The 18,934-nt window shown below is 33.3% G+C and overlaps 1 protein-coding gene across 1 annotated transcript in view; it reads right to left on the bottom strand.

Moving 5' to 3' along the window:
* ADAM2 (ADAM metallopeptidase domain 2) overlaps positions 1-18,934 on the bottom strand; it is a 141,110-nt gene that overhangs the window by 92,609 nt on the left and 29,567 nt on the right. Inside the window, exon 7 of the mRNA XM_058525401.1 lies at positions 15,893-15,949. Coding sequence (XP_058381384.1) covers positions 15,893-15,949 — 57 coding nt within the window. The remainder of the gene's footprint in view (positions 1-15,892; positions 15,950-18,934) is intronic.

Raw genomic sequence — 18,934 nt, 5'->3', positions numbered from 1 at the left:
TTGATCTTAAAAGTTCTCACCACAGGAAAAAAATTTCTGTAACTACGTGTGGTGATGGATGTTAACTCGACTTATTGTGGTGATCATTTTCAATATATACAAATACCAAATCACTATGTTTTACACCTGAAACTAATTTAATGTTGTATGTCAATTATACCTCAATAAAAAAAGAGAGACAGAAAAATAGGAAACTATTTTAAAGTTTTAAGCAGGGGATTGATACAATCTGATTTATGTTTTAAAAAAGATAAAAATGTCCTAGCTCTATCAGATTTTGGTATTAAAGTTTTTTTGGCTTTGTAAAATGAATTGAGAGCTTTCTAAATAGTTTAGAACAGTGGTCCTCAGGTTTTGGTAGTGTCAGAATCACCTGAAAAGCTAGTAAAGAATCCCGAGACCTAGACTTGTTGAAGCACAGCAGGGTCTGGGTGTCTTTTTTCACCAAGTTTCCTAGGTGATTCTTATTCATACCAAAGTTTAAAAACCCCTAGATTAGAATTCAATTATCTATGCAATTATCTGTTATTTAAACATTAGATAAAATGCAACTGTGAGTTCATAAGTTCCTGATGAGTTTTTCAATTGTAATCCTTTAATCATCTTTCAGGTTTCTTCTGTGGTAATCAATCTATTCAACAAAACTAAAACAACTGCTCTTGTAAACATGAATGCAGAAATTCTAAATATTAGTCAATAGATTCCAGCAATGTATCAAAAGAATAACATGTGATGATGATGCGGAGTTGTTTTCCAGTAAACTAATGTTCAAAATCAGTGAAATGTGTAAACATTATCCACTATATCAACAAACTGAAAGAGAAAACCTGCTTTGTCATAATAATAAATGCTGAGAAGGCTTTTGATAAAATTCAACCACAATTCCTAATAACAACTCAAAAAATGGGAACCAAGTAAAACTATTTAAATATGATAAAGACTAGACACAACAACAATGGCAATATCAACAACTAGAAATTGGTAATAAACATTATTCTAAATGAAAAGAAACTTTTCAGTTAAAATTGCCTGCTATTCCTTTCATTATTTAACATGGTCAGGGAAGTTTTCATGAATGCAAAAACACAAGAAAAGAAAAGAAAATAGCTACAAAAATTCAGAAAGAAGAAATAAAACTATGTCTTCGAGCTTATGATATATTTTATACTAGAAAACCTATTAGACTCTAGTAAAACTAAGACAATTATTAACAGAATATGGTATGGTGGCTGGATACAGTAGCTGTGTATAAAAATTGACGTTTTTCTCATTTGATATGAAAAAATTCATTTTCAATACTGAAAAATTTAAAGTACTTAAGAATAAAACAAGAAACGCAGTAAATTTATATAAAGCAAACTGCAGTACTCTTATTAAAGAAGTAAAATCAGTCTAAACCAAAAAGTATATGTTATTCTTGGATAGAAAGACTTCCTATTACAAACTTGTTAATTACCCTAGATTACTATTAAATTTTAATGCCATGCCAAGTAGAGTCCCCCATTTGAGGGTGGGGAGATTGAGAAAATGATCACAAGATTTATATGTGAGAATAAGAGCCTGAGAGAAAATATGCAAAAGAAGTATGAGAAAGAAAAGGAAGTGGAGATTTGCCTTGTTAGATATCATTATGCCATAAAGCCACTGTAATCAAGTCAGTATGGGGTTAGTTTATGAATAGACAAATAGATTAATGAGTACACAAAACAGACAACTCATAAATATATCCCAATTATATGTGAGACTTTAATATTTAATAAATGGTGCTGGCACAACTACCTATTTATCTGAAAGAAAATAAAAGTAGACACCCATCTTAAGCCATAGTTTATCCTATACCATATCTAAAAATACATTCTAGATGAATTAAAAAGTTAAATGCAAACAAATCTAGAAAACTACGTATACAATATAGGAGTCAAAAAATATCTTCTTAATTAAAACTGTAAACTCAAAAACTATATAAGAATCTGAAGGCATATTTGAATATGCTAAAATTAAAGTTTTGCATATACTAAAAACTCCACAAATAAAGTCAATTACCAAATAACATTTGATAAAATTTTATTGCAGATAATGAACAAAGCATGAATATTTTAATATCCAAAACTTCTTACAAATTGACAAGAAGGTAAACAACCACCAAGAAAATGAGCAAAAGGTGTAAGTTGTCAATTTAGAGAAAAGCAAATGCCAGAGGCCAGTAAACATTAAATGATGTTTAATGGAAATGAAAGTTAAAATCACAGTGAGATATACTTTTATACCCATTGACTGGCTAAAATTAAAGGGAAGTATAAAACCATAAAACCAATGGCTGGTAAATATGAGAGAAAAATAGTACTTTCAGTTTTAACTTGGAGATGTGAAAAGCTATAGCCTTCTTATAAAGCAATGGATAACATCTATCAAAATTGAACTACATACATCCTTTGACACATCAGCCCTACTCTTGGTGACCTTTCTCACAGGGATTAAATTCCCAAGATGCAGGGACCCATGAATAAGGATAATTCATGTAGCATTGCTCATAGTGGTAGGGCAAAACAAAATACAAAATAAAAGAAAACTGTAAACAAACTAAATACTCACATATAAAGGAATAAATTATGGTACATGCATACCATAGTATGCTATGGAGCCCTTAAAAGACTAAATTAGCTGTTCAGTTGATTTGAAGGATCTCCCACAGAAAAAAAGAGTAGATTATACAATCCAAGCAAACATCATAGACTGCCAAACGTAAGAAAAAGAAAAGAAGAATTAAATGTATATTGTTCACAGAAAAGACTACATTTTCAAAGATACAAATAAAAGTAAAAGTATTGAAAGGATATGCCATTCAAACAGCAATGATAAGAGAGCTGGGATGTCTATCAGGAAGATATAAAATTATAAACACATATGCATTAAGAACAGAGCCTGAAAATTACACAAAATACAAAATGCAGAGTTGAAGGGGGAAATATAAAATTCAACAATAATATTTGGAAACTTAAGTATACAACTTTCAATAATAGAATAACTGGGCAAAAACTCAACACAGATATAGACTACTAAAACAAAACCATAAAGCAACAGATATCTATGGAACATTCCAACCCAAACCAGCACAATATGCATTCGTCTCAAGTGCTTATGGAACATGATCCAGAAATAGAGCATATGATAGGCCATAGGATAAGCTTCAATAAGTTAACACAATTTTAAAAAATACAAAGTATGTTCTCTTATCACAATAGAATTAAATAAAAAATCGACAACAGAATTTGGGAAATTAAAAATATATGGAAATTAAACAATCAATTATAAATAACCAATAATCAAAGAAGAAATCATGAGGGGAATTAGGAAATACTACAATATTGCTCAAAACACAACATAGTCAAACTTATGGAATTCAGCTAAAGTAGTGCCCAGAATGCAACTTATAGGAAATGATTATATTTAAAAGTACACCTGAAATTTTTACAATGTTATAAACCAATGTTACTGCAATAAACAAAAAATTAAATAAATAAATAAATAAATAAAAACAAAGAAGCATCTCAAATTATTAACCTAACCTTCCACTAAGGAAATTAGTGAAAGAAGAGCAAACTCAAAGAACCCTAAAAAGGGAGATAGGAGAAATTAATAAAGATCAGAGCAAAATGATGAAAATATAGATATGAGAAGCAACATAGAATATGAACAAAATGCAAAGTTGATTTTTTTTTAAAGATTGGAATACTACTCAGCCATAAGAAATGATGAAATCCAGCCATTTGTGAAAACGTGGATGGACATTGAGGGTATTATGCAAAGTGAAATAAGTCAGAGGGAGAAGGTCAAATATGATATGCTGTCACTCATAAGTAGAAGATAAAAACAACAAACAAACACACAGAGACAGAGATTGGATTGGTGGTTACCAGAGGGAAGGGGGGAGGGAGGAGGTCGAAAGGGATAATTAGGCACATGTGTGTGGTGATGGATTGTAATTAGTATTTGGGTGGTGAACATGAGAACATGATGTAATCCATGCAGAAATAGAAGTATAATGATGTACACCTGAAATTTATACAATGTTAGAAACCAATGTGACCACAGTAAAAAAAAAAAACAAAAATTAAAAAAAAAAAAAAGATTAATACAATTGACAGACCTTTAGCTACACTGACCAGGAACATAAGAGACAAGTCTAAATTACTAATTCAGGATGAAAGAAGGGTTACAACTACGGACCGTAGAGAAATAACAAGGATTATAAGGGAACACTATGAACAACATTGTGGTAGCAATTTAGATAACTATAATGAAATGGATGATTCCTTGTAAGACACAAATTACCAAAACTGACTCAAGAAGAAATAGAAAACATAACAAGCAAAAAGATCGAATATGCATTAAAAAAATTTGCACAAAGAAAAGAATCAGTTCTGGAGGGCTTCATCAGTGAATTCGATCAAACATTTAGAGAAGAATTAAAACGAATTCTTCACAAATTCTTCTATAAAATAGGACAGAACCCTTTCCTACTCATTCAATGAGGTCAGTATTACCCTAATACCAAAACCGGAAAAGACGTTAACAAGAAAAAAAAAAGACAAAGTGACGTGTATCACGAATATACATGTAAAAATACTAACAAAACACTAAAAACCAAATTATGCAACATATACACCACAATCAAGTGGAATTTATCCCAGAAATACAAAGTTGGTTTAATATCTGAAAACAAATCAATGTAATTCAACATATTATAGAATAAAAGACAAAACTGCGTGATTCTTTCAATAGAGACAGAAGCAGCATTTGACTAAACACAACACCTGCTTACAATAAAAATACTCAATAAACTAGGGATAGAAGGGAACTCCTTTAACCTGACAAAGGACATCTATTAAAAACTCACAGAGAACATCACACTTAATGGTGAAAAAAATGAGGGTTAAAAATGATCTAAGGGTCATTCCCTTAGATCAGGAAGAAGATAAGGATATTTACTCTTATAGCTTCTACTCCACCTTCCACTGGAGGTTCTAGCCAAGGCATTCAATCAAAGAAAAGGAATAATGTGCATCGATATGGGAAAGGAAGAAGTTAAACTCTCTAATGACAGACAAAAAATATTTGTATATAGAAAAATCCTAAGCAATCCACTAAAAACATTAGCGTTAATAAATGATTTTAGCAAAGTTGAAAGATACAAGATCAAGATACAAAAAGCAATTGCATTTCCTATTGCTGGAAATAATAATAAAAATTAAATTAAGCAATAAAAATCCAAAAATTAAATTAAGAAAATTAATTCATTTACAATCACATCAAAAAATAATAAACTATTGAGAAATAAATTTAACAAAAGAAGGGCAAAACTGACACTGAAAACCACAAAACATTGTTGAAAGAAAGTAAGCAAGACATAAATAAATGGAACGTCATCCTCGTGTTCATGGATTGGATGACCTAATATTTTTAAGACATCAATAATTTTCAAATTGGTCTATAGAGACAATATAATCCCTATCAAAATTCCAACTATCTTTTTTTTCAGGAATTGACAAGTGTATCTCAATATGTATATGAAAATGAAAGTGATGCAGAATGCCCAAAACAATTTTAAATAAAAAGAAGAGAGTTGGAGGACTCATACTCCCAAATTTCAAAACTAACCACAAAACTGCAGTAATCAAGGCAGTGTGCTATTGGTATTAAATTAGACTTACAGATCAATGAAATAGAATTGAATGTCCAAAAATAAATTCTAATATTTGTGGTCAAAGGATATTTGAAGAAGAGAGCAAAAAAAATTAAATGGAGAAAGATTGATGTTTCCAAAATTTAAAAATGTTATGATTCAAATGACATCATCAAGAAAATGAAAAGACAATCCACAGAATGCGTAAAAATATTTGCAAATCATATATCCGATAGGGGTGTAGAATCCAGGATATATAAAGAACACTTACAATTAAACAATAAAAAGACAAATAATCCAACTAAAATATGTGTAAAGAATTTGAATAGACTTTACTCCAAATAAGACATGTAAATAGCTAGTAAGAAAATGCAAATATTCTCAACATCATTATACATTAGAGAAATGCAAATCAAAAGCACCATTAGAAACCAATTCACACCCACTAGGATGGCTATAATCCAAAAGACAGACAATAAGAAAAGTTGAGAATTTGGAAATGTTGTAACTCATACATTTATACATTGCTGGTGGAATATAAAATGGAGCAACCACTTTTGAAAACCATTTTTCAGTTCCTCAAAATGTGAAACATAGAGTTATCATATAATCCAGCAATTCTCATCTTTTGTATCCACCCAATAGAAATGAAATCGTATATCCACACAAAAACTTGTACACAAATAATGTTAGTATTACTCATAATAGCAAAAAAGTGGAAAAACCCCAAATGTCCATCAGCTAATGAATGGTTAAACAAAAGTGACATATCCATATGATGGGATGATATTTGGCAATAAAAATGAATGAAGTACTAATATATGCTATAATTTGGATGAACCTGAAAAACATAATAAATGAAAAAAGGCAATAATAGAAGATGACTTATTGTATGGATCCATTTATATAAAATGTCCAAAATAGGAAAATCTACATAGACTGAAAAAGTAGTTTAGTGATTGCTTAGGTCTGTGAGGTAAGGATGCAGGGAGAGGGGGATTGGGAATGAAAGTCATTTTGCAGGATGGAGAAAATGTTCTAAAATTAGATTATTGTGCTGGTTGCATAACCCTGTAAATATACCAAAAACTATTAATTGTACACTTCAAATAGATGAACCTTTTGGAATGTAAATTATATCTCAATAAACTTTAAAAAAACAAAAACAAAAAAGAAGCAGTTGGACAGCTCCTCTTTTCTTTTCAAGGAATTCATTGACTGTACTTCTCCACTGTAAGTTAAAACTGGGGCCGGGGGGCTGTTATATTCTTTCAAGGTTATGGTCAAGGGTCTCTGGACTGGAGAACAGTTAAGAGGCATTTCCCTAAAGAGGGAGTTTAACTGCAATTTTTTTAATTTCCCCAATTAAGATTCAAGAGATATATTTAATTAATTTTTCTAGCCTAAAGAAAAAACACACAGATACAGACATCTGTGCTTACCCAAAGAAAGAACACAGAGATCTCCTGATAATGAAGTCCCCACTTAAAAACAGTATGGAGATTCCTCAAAAAATCAAGGATAGAACTCCCACATGATCCAGCTATTCCACTGTTGGGTATTTATCCAAAGAACTTGAAAATACCAATTTGCAAAGGTACATGCACCCCTGTGTTCATTGCAGCATTATTCACAATAGCCAAGACTTGGAAGCAACCTAAGTGCCCATCAAGGGACGAATGGATAAAGAAGATGTGGTATATATACACAATGGAATACTACTCAGCCATAAGAAACGATGAAATCCAGGCATTTGTGACAACATGGATGGACATTGAGGGTATAATGCAAAGTGAAATAAGTCAGAGGGAGAAGGTCAAGTACCGTATGATTTCCTTCATTAAGTAGTAGATAATAACAACAATAAACAAACACATAGGGACAGAGATTGGATTGGTGGTTACCAGAGGGGAAGGGGGGAGGGAGGAGGGTGAAAGGGATAATTCGGTACATGTGTGTGGTGATGGGTTGTAATTAGTATTTTGGTGGTGAACATGATGTAGTCCATGCAGAAATAGAAGTACAATGATGTACACCTGAAATTTTTACAATGTTATAAACCAATGTTACTGCAATAAACAAAAAATTAAAAAAAAAAATAAAAAAAAATCCCCATCCATGTAACCTGTTTTTAATAGCTCAATCTTAGAAAATAGTGACATGCTTAATTGTTTCAAATTATGCTAAATAGTTGAGTATGATTAACTCTTTGAATGAAATAATTAATTTAGGAAGGTGGAGATAAAGTTTACATTATAATTAATTTTGGAAGTAGAGACAGGAATAAAAATGAGATTGGACTAGTTGAAGAGACAACATTAGAAGAGGCAATCAGGACCAGTAAATACAAACAACTCTTTCAAGAAATATTATAAATGAAAACAAAATATGGGTGTGTTAGCTAAGAGAAAGGAGACTGTTAATTGTTTGGTTTTGTTTTTAAAAGGGAAAGATACTTACTTGCTCGTGGAAATAGCCAAGTACTGAGGAAAATTGATGATGTGGGCTGGACTTTTTAGAGTCATATACTTGAGTGGGTGAGTGCTAATGTGCACAATTTGAGTTCTAATGTTAGATTGGAGCACTATTTCATCCATAATAACACCAAAGAAAGCAGGGTAAATGATTAGATTTCCAAGTTCAGTGTTCGATAAAGTGATAAAAGTTGGTGGACTTTCCCTTCTACTTTGTTCTATTTCATCACTGAGTATTAGTCATCAAGGTAACCAATAGAAAGTGGAAAGCATGGTGAAGTTTGGGGATTTGTGAAATTAAAGAGAGAGCAGTTTATCCTATTGTGTGTTTTATTTATTTATGAACAGATTATTTGTAGACTTTGATTTAATCAGGTTTGAAGCTTTTCCAGGGAGGCAATTAAAGGAAAAAAAATGGCAAGTGAGTTGAGGGTGTTTGCAAAGGAGTGACAACAATGATGAACCATAGGATATATGATTTGTAAGGGAAAGATTGAGTACATGGTGAAAGTCAATGAAAAAGTGATAGGATTAATGGATGAAAGTCTCGATGGCAAAAAGGGTTGATGCCTGGAAACTAAGAAAGAGATGAAAATACAGGAGGAAGTAGTCATAGATTGTAATGCTTGAATATAAGAGTATGGAAGAATGATGTCATAGTAAGCATCAAGTATAATGTATATTCATGGGAAATGGTGGCTGAAGCAGGCTGATAAACAATACTATTGAAGTAGACAAGTCAAGGAATTGAAAAGTAAGAAAATTGGAAGGAACGTTTATTTAAACATTGAAATTAGAATAAATTATGATACAAATATTATTAGAAAGTGAAACAGTGACCAAAGTACTAAACTCTTCAGGAAAAAAGTGGGAAAAATGCAAATCTTGATTCATATTCTTTCTGTTCCTGTATGTATGGCACTCTGTAGTGTGGTATATTTCTCTGTCCCTTGAATTGGAGCCTAGATCTTGTTACTGTTTTGTTTATTTGTGGCAATCAGAGTGTAACAAGAGGCTTTTAAATCACTTGCACTTTGAATTTTGTCTTCCCTTGCCATTTTGGGGAACGCTATCAACACGACCAGCACGTAAGAAAAAAAGTATAGGATTGTTTGCTGACTGATGAGGCACCACGTGGGGGAGAGATGAGACATGCCAGACACACTGTGGACGAGTCAACCCTAAGAAAATGGGTAGCTTACTAAAGATACGTAAGTGAGGCCTGTCCAACACAAAAAATCTTGCTGAGATCAGAAAAATTTAAGAATTATGAGCTAAATAAATAGTTGTATTAAGCCACTAAATTTTGGAGTAGTTTGTTATGCAGCAAAGGCAAACTGATGCAAAAAAGTGATTCAGGAATCTATAAATGACAACAACAAGGAATAGAAGTATGAATATATGGAAATATATAATTTAAAAAATGGTGAAACAAAATGCCTAGCAAATGTGTGAAACCTATACGAGGAAAAGTTCATAAACTACTGGGGAATTAAAAATATAATTACAGAAAGGGGGACTCGTGAGATGGTGAAACGATGAGCTCTGCAAATCCTTCCCATAATAAGCAATGATAACACAAGATGAAATTGTTAATAAAACATTTCAAGATTCTGGAAATTGATCAAAGGCATACAAAAAATTGAGAAGTATTTATTAAAGTAAAACTAGTAATCCTATGGTAAAAACATTGGGAATCTGTGGCATTTTACCTGAGGCTATCCCCATCCGCATCTCAAGTCATGTTGTGTGATAATTCTACTCTAGTAGGTCAAGCCATAAATTTTAGCAGCTTCCCTATCAGAGGAGGATGACTTGATTTGGAGCAGAGAAGGGGCAAAACCACATGCCCAGGTACATTGGCAAAAACAATAGTGAGCTCTGTGGCAAATAAACATTGAAAGTCATTATCACAGCTAAACTTAGGTTGTGATATCAGTTGTTTCAGGCAACAGACCAGAAGACGAGCAAGAAATGTAACACGGAGATGGAGGGAATACAACAGCCATATGAGTCTTACAATTTCCCATATGTCTTTGATATTCTGGGATATTCCATGCATATACAAGGTAGCATTCATGCTCAGGAGAGACTGCAGCGGGTCGAAGATATTCACAGGGTCATTGCTGAACTTGAGACATTACTTACTAGTAGAGGAGATGTGGGAAAGTCCTGTAGAAATCAAAACCTACCTGACTTGAGGACTGCCTGAATATTGAACACTTTCCCCAACCCACAGACATATCCATTTGCAAAGGGTAGAAGGCTTACTAGCTCAATTGTTGGAGCATAGCCTCTGAGCAATTATTGGCTGACCACTAAGAAATGCTTATCCAAAGTCAACCACTAGGAATCCTGGATTAAAAATAAAAACAAGAATAAAAAAAATATTAAGCAGGGCCGGCCTGGTGGTGCAAGCTGTTAAGTGCATACACTCTGCTTTGGCGGCCCAGGGTTCACAGGTTCGGATCCCTGGCATGCACTGATGCACCACTTGTCAAGCCATGCTGTGGCGGCGTCCTATATAAAGTAGAGGAAGAAGGGCACAGATGTTAGCTCAGGGCCAATCTTCCTCAGCAAAAAAAGAGGAGGATTGGCATTACATGTTAGCTCAGAGCTGATCTTCCTCACAAAAAAAAAAAAAACATATATATATTAAGCAGAGACATCTGCTAGACTGGTAGGAGACAGAACCTACAGAATTGGAGACAAAACGTACAGAATTACTCTAGCAAGGCATTAGACATTAAACAAGCAAAAATAAAAACAGCAACAAGAACTGCAAGAAGAGTTTTCAGGATCCAGAGTTGTGAAACTATATTATATACAATGTCCAGTTTTCAACAAAAATATGACATATACAATAAAACAAAACAATGTTACTCACATACAATAAATGCAGTTATTAGAAACTATGAGGTGGGTCTTATTAGACTTAGCAGACAAAATTTCAAGGCAGCTACTGTAAACATGGAACTGAAGGGAACCATAATTAAAGAAGTAAAGGAATAATGACATTGACTCATAAAAAAGAGACTATCAATAAAGAATATAAATTGTGCATTATAATGTACAGCATGGTGATTATAGCTAATAATGGTATCATATGCTTGAATGCTGATAAGATAGTAAATCTTAAACGTTCTCACCACACCAAAAAAATGGCAATTACATGACGAGATGGAGATGGTAGCTAAGACTACTGTGGTAATCATTTTGCAATTTGTAAATGTATCAAATCGACATGTACAGATTAAATTTACAGTTATGGGTCAATTGTATCTGAATAAAGCTGGAAAAATAGAAAAAAAGAATGAAAGTTATAATATACAAAAAGAAACTAAATGGACACTCGAGTTGAAAAATACAATAACTAAAATGAAAAATTTATTACATGGGCTTACCAGCAGAAAGAACAAATGAACACAATGGTGTATCAATAGAAATTATCCAACATAAAGAACAGAAAGGAACAACAAAAAAAAGAAGTAAAATGAAAAGAATCTCAGACATCTGTTTGCTCTCATAAAGCAAACCAACACTTATATAATGGGAGGATTAGAAGGAGACAAGAGATAGAAAAGGGCAAAAAACACTTGAGTAATTAATGGCTAAAAACTCCCCAAATTTAATGAACATAATTAATCTACCCATTATATAGACTCAACAAACTGCATGTAAGATAAAATCAAAGACATTCACACATTGACACATCATAGTTGTTACTGGACATCAACCATAAGGAGAAAATCTTTAAAGTGAAAAGAGAAAAATGATCCATTACAACAGGGGAGGTACAACAAGGTTAAGAGCTGACTTCTCATCAGAGTCAATGGAGACCAAGTGGGGTGACAAATTCAAAGTGCTAAAAGAAAATACTCTCAATCAAGAATTCTATATCCTGCAAAACTATTCTCTAAAATTAAAGGCAACAGAAAGACATTCCCAAACTAAAAAAAAAAAAAAAAAGAGAGAAAAATCATTCATAGCCAAAGTGCCTTACACAAATAATAAGGAAAGAAATAATAATCAAGAAATTTCCTTCAGGTTGAAAAGAGATGACACAAGACTGTAACTCATATCTACTCAGAGATAATAAGGAGCATTAATTAATGTCAATTGCAAAGTAAGTATAAAACACAATAAATATCTTTTCTTCTCTTAAATCAGTTTAAAAAAACACTTGCAAAAAACAATAATTTAAATTTCAACCTGTATTGTGGAGGCTTCTGTTTCAGACAAGATGGTGTAGCCTCATCTTTCTCCATCCCCCTGACCATGAGTAAAACTATAAAAAATTATAAACCTTGAAACAAGGGTGCTAGGCATGGAGGAAAAACATAGCAACCCAGCAACTCCCAATACCCCATCCAGTGGCAAAAAAATAGCCCAGGTAGGAATGAGGTGAGAAACCCACTAAAACTATGTTTCCTGGAGTAGTAACCTCTGGTCTATAGCATAGAGTCTCTTATGACCCTTTTTAAGACAACAGGTGGCCTGGACCAGAGAAGAGCCCATTGGCAGTATCCACAGGGAATGAGTGAAGCTCTGCTGACACAAACTAGCTCCACCTCCACAGGCCTGATGTCTTCTACCCCCACCTAGAACACACTAGGCATAATGACCCTGGGAAGTAGCTTCTTTGCCCCACAAAGAGCACTGGAAGAATGTGAGCAGGAGTCCCACTGGCACTCGGTGGACCAGGGAGACACTTTGCCCAACATCTATAATTCCCTATTCAGAGGCAATGGGAGGACAGAGGAAGCTCCTTCCACTTCTGTAGGCAGCACAGGCAGGTATCAGTAGGACCCACAGAAGCACCAAGCAAACTAGGAAAAACAAAATAGCATCACAAAAGCTCTGAAAACTTTCGTCATTGAATAAAACCCCCATAACTAGGTCAAGACTGGTGTGTTAAAACTAAGATAGGTAAATGAATAAATAAAACATTTAAGCAGAATGCAGAATCTCATAACATAATAGTCAAAATGTCCAGAAAGCAATTAAGAATCATTTGCCATGCCAAGAACCAGGAAATCACAACTTGAGTGAGAAAAGTCAATCAATATATGTAAACACCAAGGTAAATCATCTGTTAGAATTATCTGACAAGGATTTTAAAGTAGCTTTCATAAAAATATGACAACAAGTAATTAAAACTATCATTCAGGGGGAGTGATATTAGCAAAATGGAGGGCTAGAAAGCTCCAAGCCCTTGTTCCTATATGGAAACATCAAAAGACAACCGGAAACTGGCCGAAATAACCGTATAGCAGCTCTGAAAAACATTCAAAGGTCTATAGCAACCTAGCAAATGTCCAATCACAAGTCACCTTGAAACTGGCAGGAAATTTTGTGGTGTTTTCACACACCCTGGCCCTGCTCCCTCTCCAGTCTGGCACAGTTTAATCTGGAGGAGATGGCAGCCCAGTTCTCAGTTCCCTCCCTCAAACCAGGGGGATCAAAGAAAAGCTTATTTGCAATGTTCTGACATGTCAGGAGGCTCCTGAAAGACTGATTTCTGTCTCACCTAACTCAGATTTCAGACAGCAAAAAGTAGTAGCCACTGCTTGTGAAAGCTTCAGGAGGATGACAGACATGCAGATGCCTCGGGCAAGAGATTATAGGTGCAGAAATACAACAGGCCATTTAAGGCCCTGAGGAGAAGCTGGGGTGAGACTCTTTGGGAAACTGAGATACTCAGAAGCAGCTGAGTATATGGTGGAGCTAAGAAAACCACACATAGGCCCAAGCAAGACATATGCTCAGAAAAGATCTGAGAACATCCTAAATTTTCACCTCAGTTGACCCCTAGACTGAGCGCAAGCCCAGCTAATCAGTGAAGGACTGCCCTGGCACAGAGCCAATGTGCAAAAACTGCAAGAGGTGGTTATTTTTTTAAATGCTAAATTTTCAACAAAAATCACAAGGTGTCTTAGTCTCCCATAACAAAAATACCATGGACTGCATGCTTCAACAACAAACCTTTATTTCTCACTGTTCTGGAAGCTGGGAAGTCTAAGATAAAGGCTCCAGCAGATCTGGTGTCTAATGAGAACCCTCTTCCTTGTTCATAAATGGCCTCCTTGCCATCTTCCTGCTTTGTCCTCACATGGCAGAAGGGATGAGGGAACTCTCGCAGTCTCTTTCATAAGGGAACTAATCTGATTCATGAGGGCTCCCCCTTCATGACCTAAGCCACTCCGAAAGGTCCCACCTCCAAATATCATCACACTGTATTAGGTTTTGAAATGAATTTTGAAGGGACACAAACATTCAGTCTATATCATAAGGCAAACAAAGAAACAAAAAAGCATTCCCCAAGGAACCAAATAAATTGGGAGAAATCATACCTGAGGAAGTGTATTCACCAGACAAAGTCTTTAAAACAACTATCTAAAATATGCTCAAAGAGCTAAAGGAAAACACAGACAAAGAACTAAGAGAAATCAGGAAAATGATATATGAACCAAATGAGAATATCAACAAAGATACAGAAATTATTAAAAGGAACTAAATATAAATTATGGAGCTGAAAAATGAAATAACTGAATTGAAAATTCACTAGAAGGATTCCACAGCAGATTTGAAGGGGCAAAAGAAAGAATCAGCAAACTTAAGGTTAGGAAAATCGAAATTATTGAGGCTAGGAACCAGAAATTAAAAAAAGGGACATGTGGGATACCATTTTGCAGAACAATATACGAATTATGGGAGTTCCAGAAGAAGAAGAGAGATTATTTAATGAAACAATGGTCAAAAACTTCTCAAATTTGATGAAACACATGAACCTACAAATCCTGGAACCTCAATGAAATCTAAAAAGGATAAACCCAAGGAGACACACCAATTGACACTTTATAATAAAAAACATTATAATCAAACTGTCAAAAGCTAAAGACAGAATATTTAAAGCAGTAAGAGACAAGTAACTAATCACATAAAAGGGATTGATAATAAGATTACTAGCCAATTTTTCAGCAGAAACTTCAGAGGCCAGAAAATGATGGGATGATATATTTAAGGTGCTGAATGCAAAACGGCACAGCCACTTTGGAAGACAGTCTGGCAGTTTCTTACAAAATGAAAAATCCTCTTATCATATGATTCAGCAATCATGTTCCTTGGTATTTACCCAAAGGAGTTGAAATTTATGTACACACAAAAACCTGCACTTGGGTGTTTATAGCAGCTTTATTCATAATTGCCAAAACTTGGAAGCAACAAACATGTCCTTCAGTAGGTGAATCAATAATCTGTGGTAAATCCAGATAATGGAATATTAGTCAGCGCTAAAAAGAAATGAGCTATCAAGCCATGAAAAGGCATGGAGGAAGGTTAAAAGTGTATTACTAAGTGAAAGAAGCCAATCTGTAACGGCTACATACTGTGTATTTCAACTACATGACATTCTGAAAAAGGCAAAACTATGGAGACAATAAAAAGATCAGTGGTTGCCAGGCACTAGGGGGATGGGAAGGATGGATAAAAATTACTAGGAAACTATTCTAAATGTAGTAATTGTTTTAATTTACATTATTTATATAAAATTAGGAATAAACATAGACAGTTGATTTCCAATTTACTACTGATACTAGTAATTTAAAATACATTAAAGCACAGATAAAGCAAAATTATCATTTTTTGTCCTGTCTTAAAACTTTATCCCAATTTTTTATAACTCCTCATTGCTAATATAAATTTACATAAGACAGATAAATCAGAATATACTTACCAATTTTTTTTCAACTACAAGATGCATTTCTATATACCAAGAGAATTCTGCAAGTGGCTGAAAAATATCCACAAACTTTGCATCAAAATTGAAGAATTACTTAAATATTTTAATGTATATCACTACTTCATGAATTCAATGTTGAAAAATCTGATTTTATGCGTAAAAATGGAACCAGATAATATAAGAAAAACTAGGTATCACAGAATCATTTTCAGAATGCTGCCTTTGTCACATCTTTTGTATTTAATCAACCATTTAATTTACTCATAAAACAACTTTCCTCTACCTTCCATTCTCCATATTATCATTGGTACTGGGCTACTCATATTAGTCTCTTCTCTGAAGAAACTCTTTCCTTGACTCCCCATTACAAAATGTGTGTATTTCTATTAGTTTAATGATGCCATTATGCATATACATACTGTGGTTTGGTTTTATCTATAACCCTGAGAGAGTAAGGACACAATTCTGTGTTTAGAGGGGTAGGATTTCATCTGAAGGATAAAGTTAATCCTTGAATAAATCACTTCAGAAAAAAGTGAGCAACATAGATTCAACATGACTGACTTTCTTAAACTGGATCATAGATATCTCAAGAAGTAGCTTCTAGGTATGATGTCATCCACTTAGATCATAGTGGTTAAATTAGGCGTAAAAGAGAGGCTTAACAGGGTTTAAACTCTGGCTTATCATTTATGTGACTTAGACTTTGCCAAAAAATGGGGATAAAGTAATAATTGTTTTAACTACTATTGATAAAATGTTACTTATTTTCACATGAAGGTAACCTAGGAGAAATGCACCAGGGAAAACTTGAATGACAGGCTTTGCAAGCACTTTAAGACTTTTGTGTAGATAACTCAAACTATTTGTTACTAAAATAGCATACTATCTATAAGCATTGGGCAAATATCTAGAAGTAGAGAAGGAGGATAAAATTTTAGAAACTGGGGAAACGTTTGTTATGCTTATTTTGCCTGCATTTTTTCTTTTTTACATTGATATTTAATCCCTTGAAAGTTCAAAACTATCACATTTAGTCAAACTATTTACCCTATAAAAGTGCTCCATGTAAAAGGAGCACTAAAGAGGAAACAACAAATCTGGGATTTAGTACAGGTCAAAAAAGTGATGGTTATAGTAATTTAGAATTCTTGCTTAGCCCAAGCCTTGGAAATTTGACGGTTTTGTTCAAAAAACACAGATGAAATCCCCTTATGGTCTAACTGGTTTCTTATCATTTCCATCCAAAATTAAGCACCAAATGTTTCATGATAACTTTTCATCCTTTTATTAAAGTCCCTAAACAAGGAAATGACAGTACTTTACTAGAGAAGAAAAATAAACATTTAAATTAATTGAGAGAAACAATATATTAACGGATTGAGGGATTCAAAACTATTTCCTTGTTTTAACCAACATAAATGTTAATTGCCTAACATTTCCTGAAGTAATTTTTGTTCATTCTCATCTTTGAGATTGGGATGGGTGATATTTAGTTAATAATAATTTATTCATTCATTTACTGAACAATAAGCTTTCATGAAGAGAAGATATGTAGTCCATTTTAGCCAAATAAATAAAAACTTATGATAAGGGTGCATAAAAGAATGCCAGGAAATGTGTGTGTTGGAAAGGTATTCAAGTGTTAGGTTTCAAAAGACGTCAAAAGCCATTTTGTTTAGTAAGAGAAAGTAGCCATGTGAGGAGACAAATTGTTTTGATATGTGTTCTATAAAGATGACTCCAATTACACAAAAGTTTGTTTTGGTCAAGTAAATACTAAAGAATTAGATCTAGGCAAGAAGATAGGGAACAGTAGTGGATGATCCAATTGCAATATAAATGGATTAAAGAACTAAATTTAAAAGATGTCAAAGATAATTGGTGAGAATATTCAGGGAGAAGGGACATGAAGATGATAGATTAGATAGAAAGATGATAGATAAATAAATAGATAAGTAGGTAGATAGATAATGTGCATGTTTGTCTATTTTGTTTAACCTGGGCAACCATTATGTCCAATATGGGATCAATAGCTCAGGAAAAATTTAGGAATGAGAATGAGAGATCTCTGTAAATCACAGGAGGTAATGCCATGGAAAAATATATAAGACAAACAAAACCTTGAGATATAATATAGGAAATATCAATATCTAGAATGTGAGTGTATAAGGAAAAGTCAGAAAAAGTGAGATAGAATGAAAAGCAGGAGAGTTTTATCAGAAAGTAAAGTGAGTCAAAAATTCCAGGGAGTTTTTGTTTTATTTCACCGTTAATATTATACTTAACAGTGATGGGCTGAATCCTTTCCTCCTAAGATAAGCACAAGACAAGGATATCTCTTTTCAGTTATTCAACATTATACTGGAGGTGCTAACTAGAGCAACTAGGCAATAAAAAAGAAATGAAAAGTATCCTAATTGAAAAGGAAGAACATAAACTATTTTTATTTAAGATGACATGATCTTGTACATAGACAATCACAGAGTCCAATAAAAAACTAATAAGCAATTTTAACAAATTAGTAGAATATAAAATTAGTATACAAAAATCAATAATTTACAAATACTAATAATGAGAAATCCAAATTTGAAATGAAAATTAAATGTGCAACAGCATTTAAATGATAAAATTTATAAAAATAAATTTTACAAAAGAAGTTTTGTTGATGACTTGAGGACTGAACCACACAAAACATTGCAGAAAGGAACTAAGGAAGATCTAAAAACAAAAAGATATTCAATGTTCATGGATAGGAAGAGTTAATACTGTTAAATGGTAACATTCCCCAGATTAATCTACAGAATCAACACAATTCCAGATGGCTTTTTAAGGGAATTGACAATAAATGAAATTTAAAATTCATTTCGAAATGCATAGTACCAAGAATAGCCAAAACAATCTCAAAAAAGAACATTATTGAGGAATGTACACTTACTGATTTGAAAACTTACATCAACGGTATGGTAGTAAAAAAAAGTGTGGTTCTGGCATAAGAATAGACATAAAGATCAATGAAACATAATTGCAAGTGCA

The sequence above is a fragment of the Diceros bicornis genome, chromosome 29 (genome assembly GCF_020826845.1).
Source record: "Diceros bicornis minor isolate mBicDic1 chromosome 29, mDicBic1.mat.cur, whole genome shotgun sequence".
Taxonomy (NCBI): Eukaryota; Metazoa; Chordata; class Mammalia; order Perissodactyla; family Rhinocerotidae; genus Diceros; species Diceros bicornis.
Note: the sequence above shows the minus strand (reverse complement) of the source record. Positions and strands in the feature narration are given on the sequence as shown.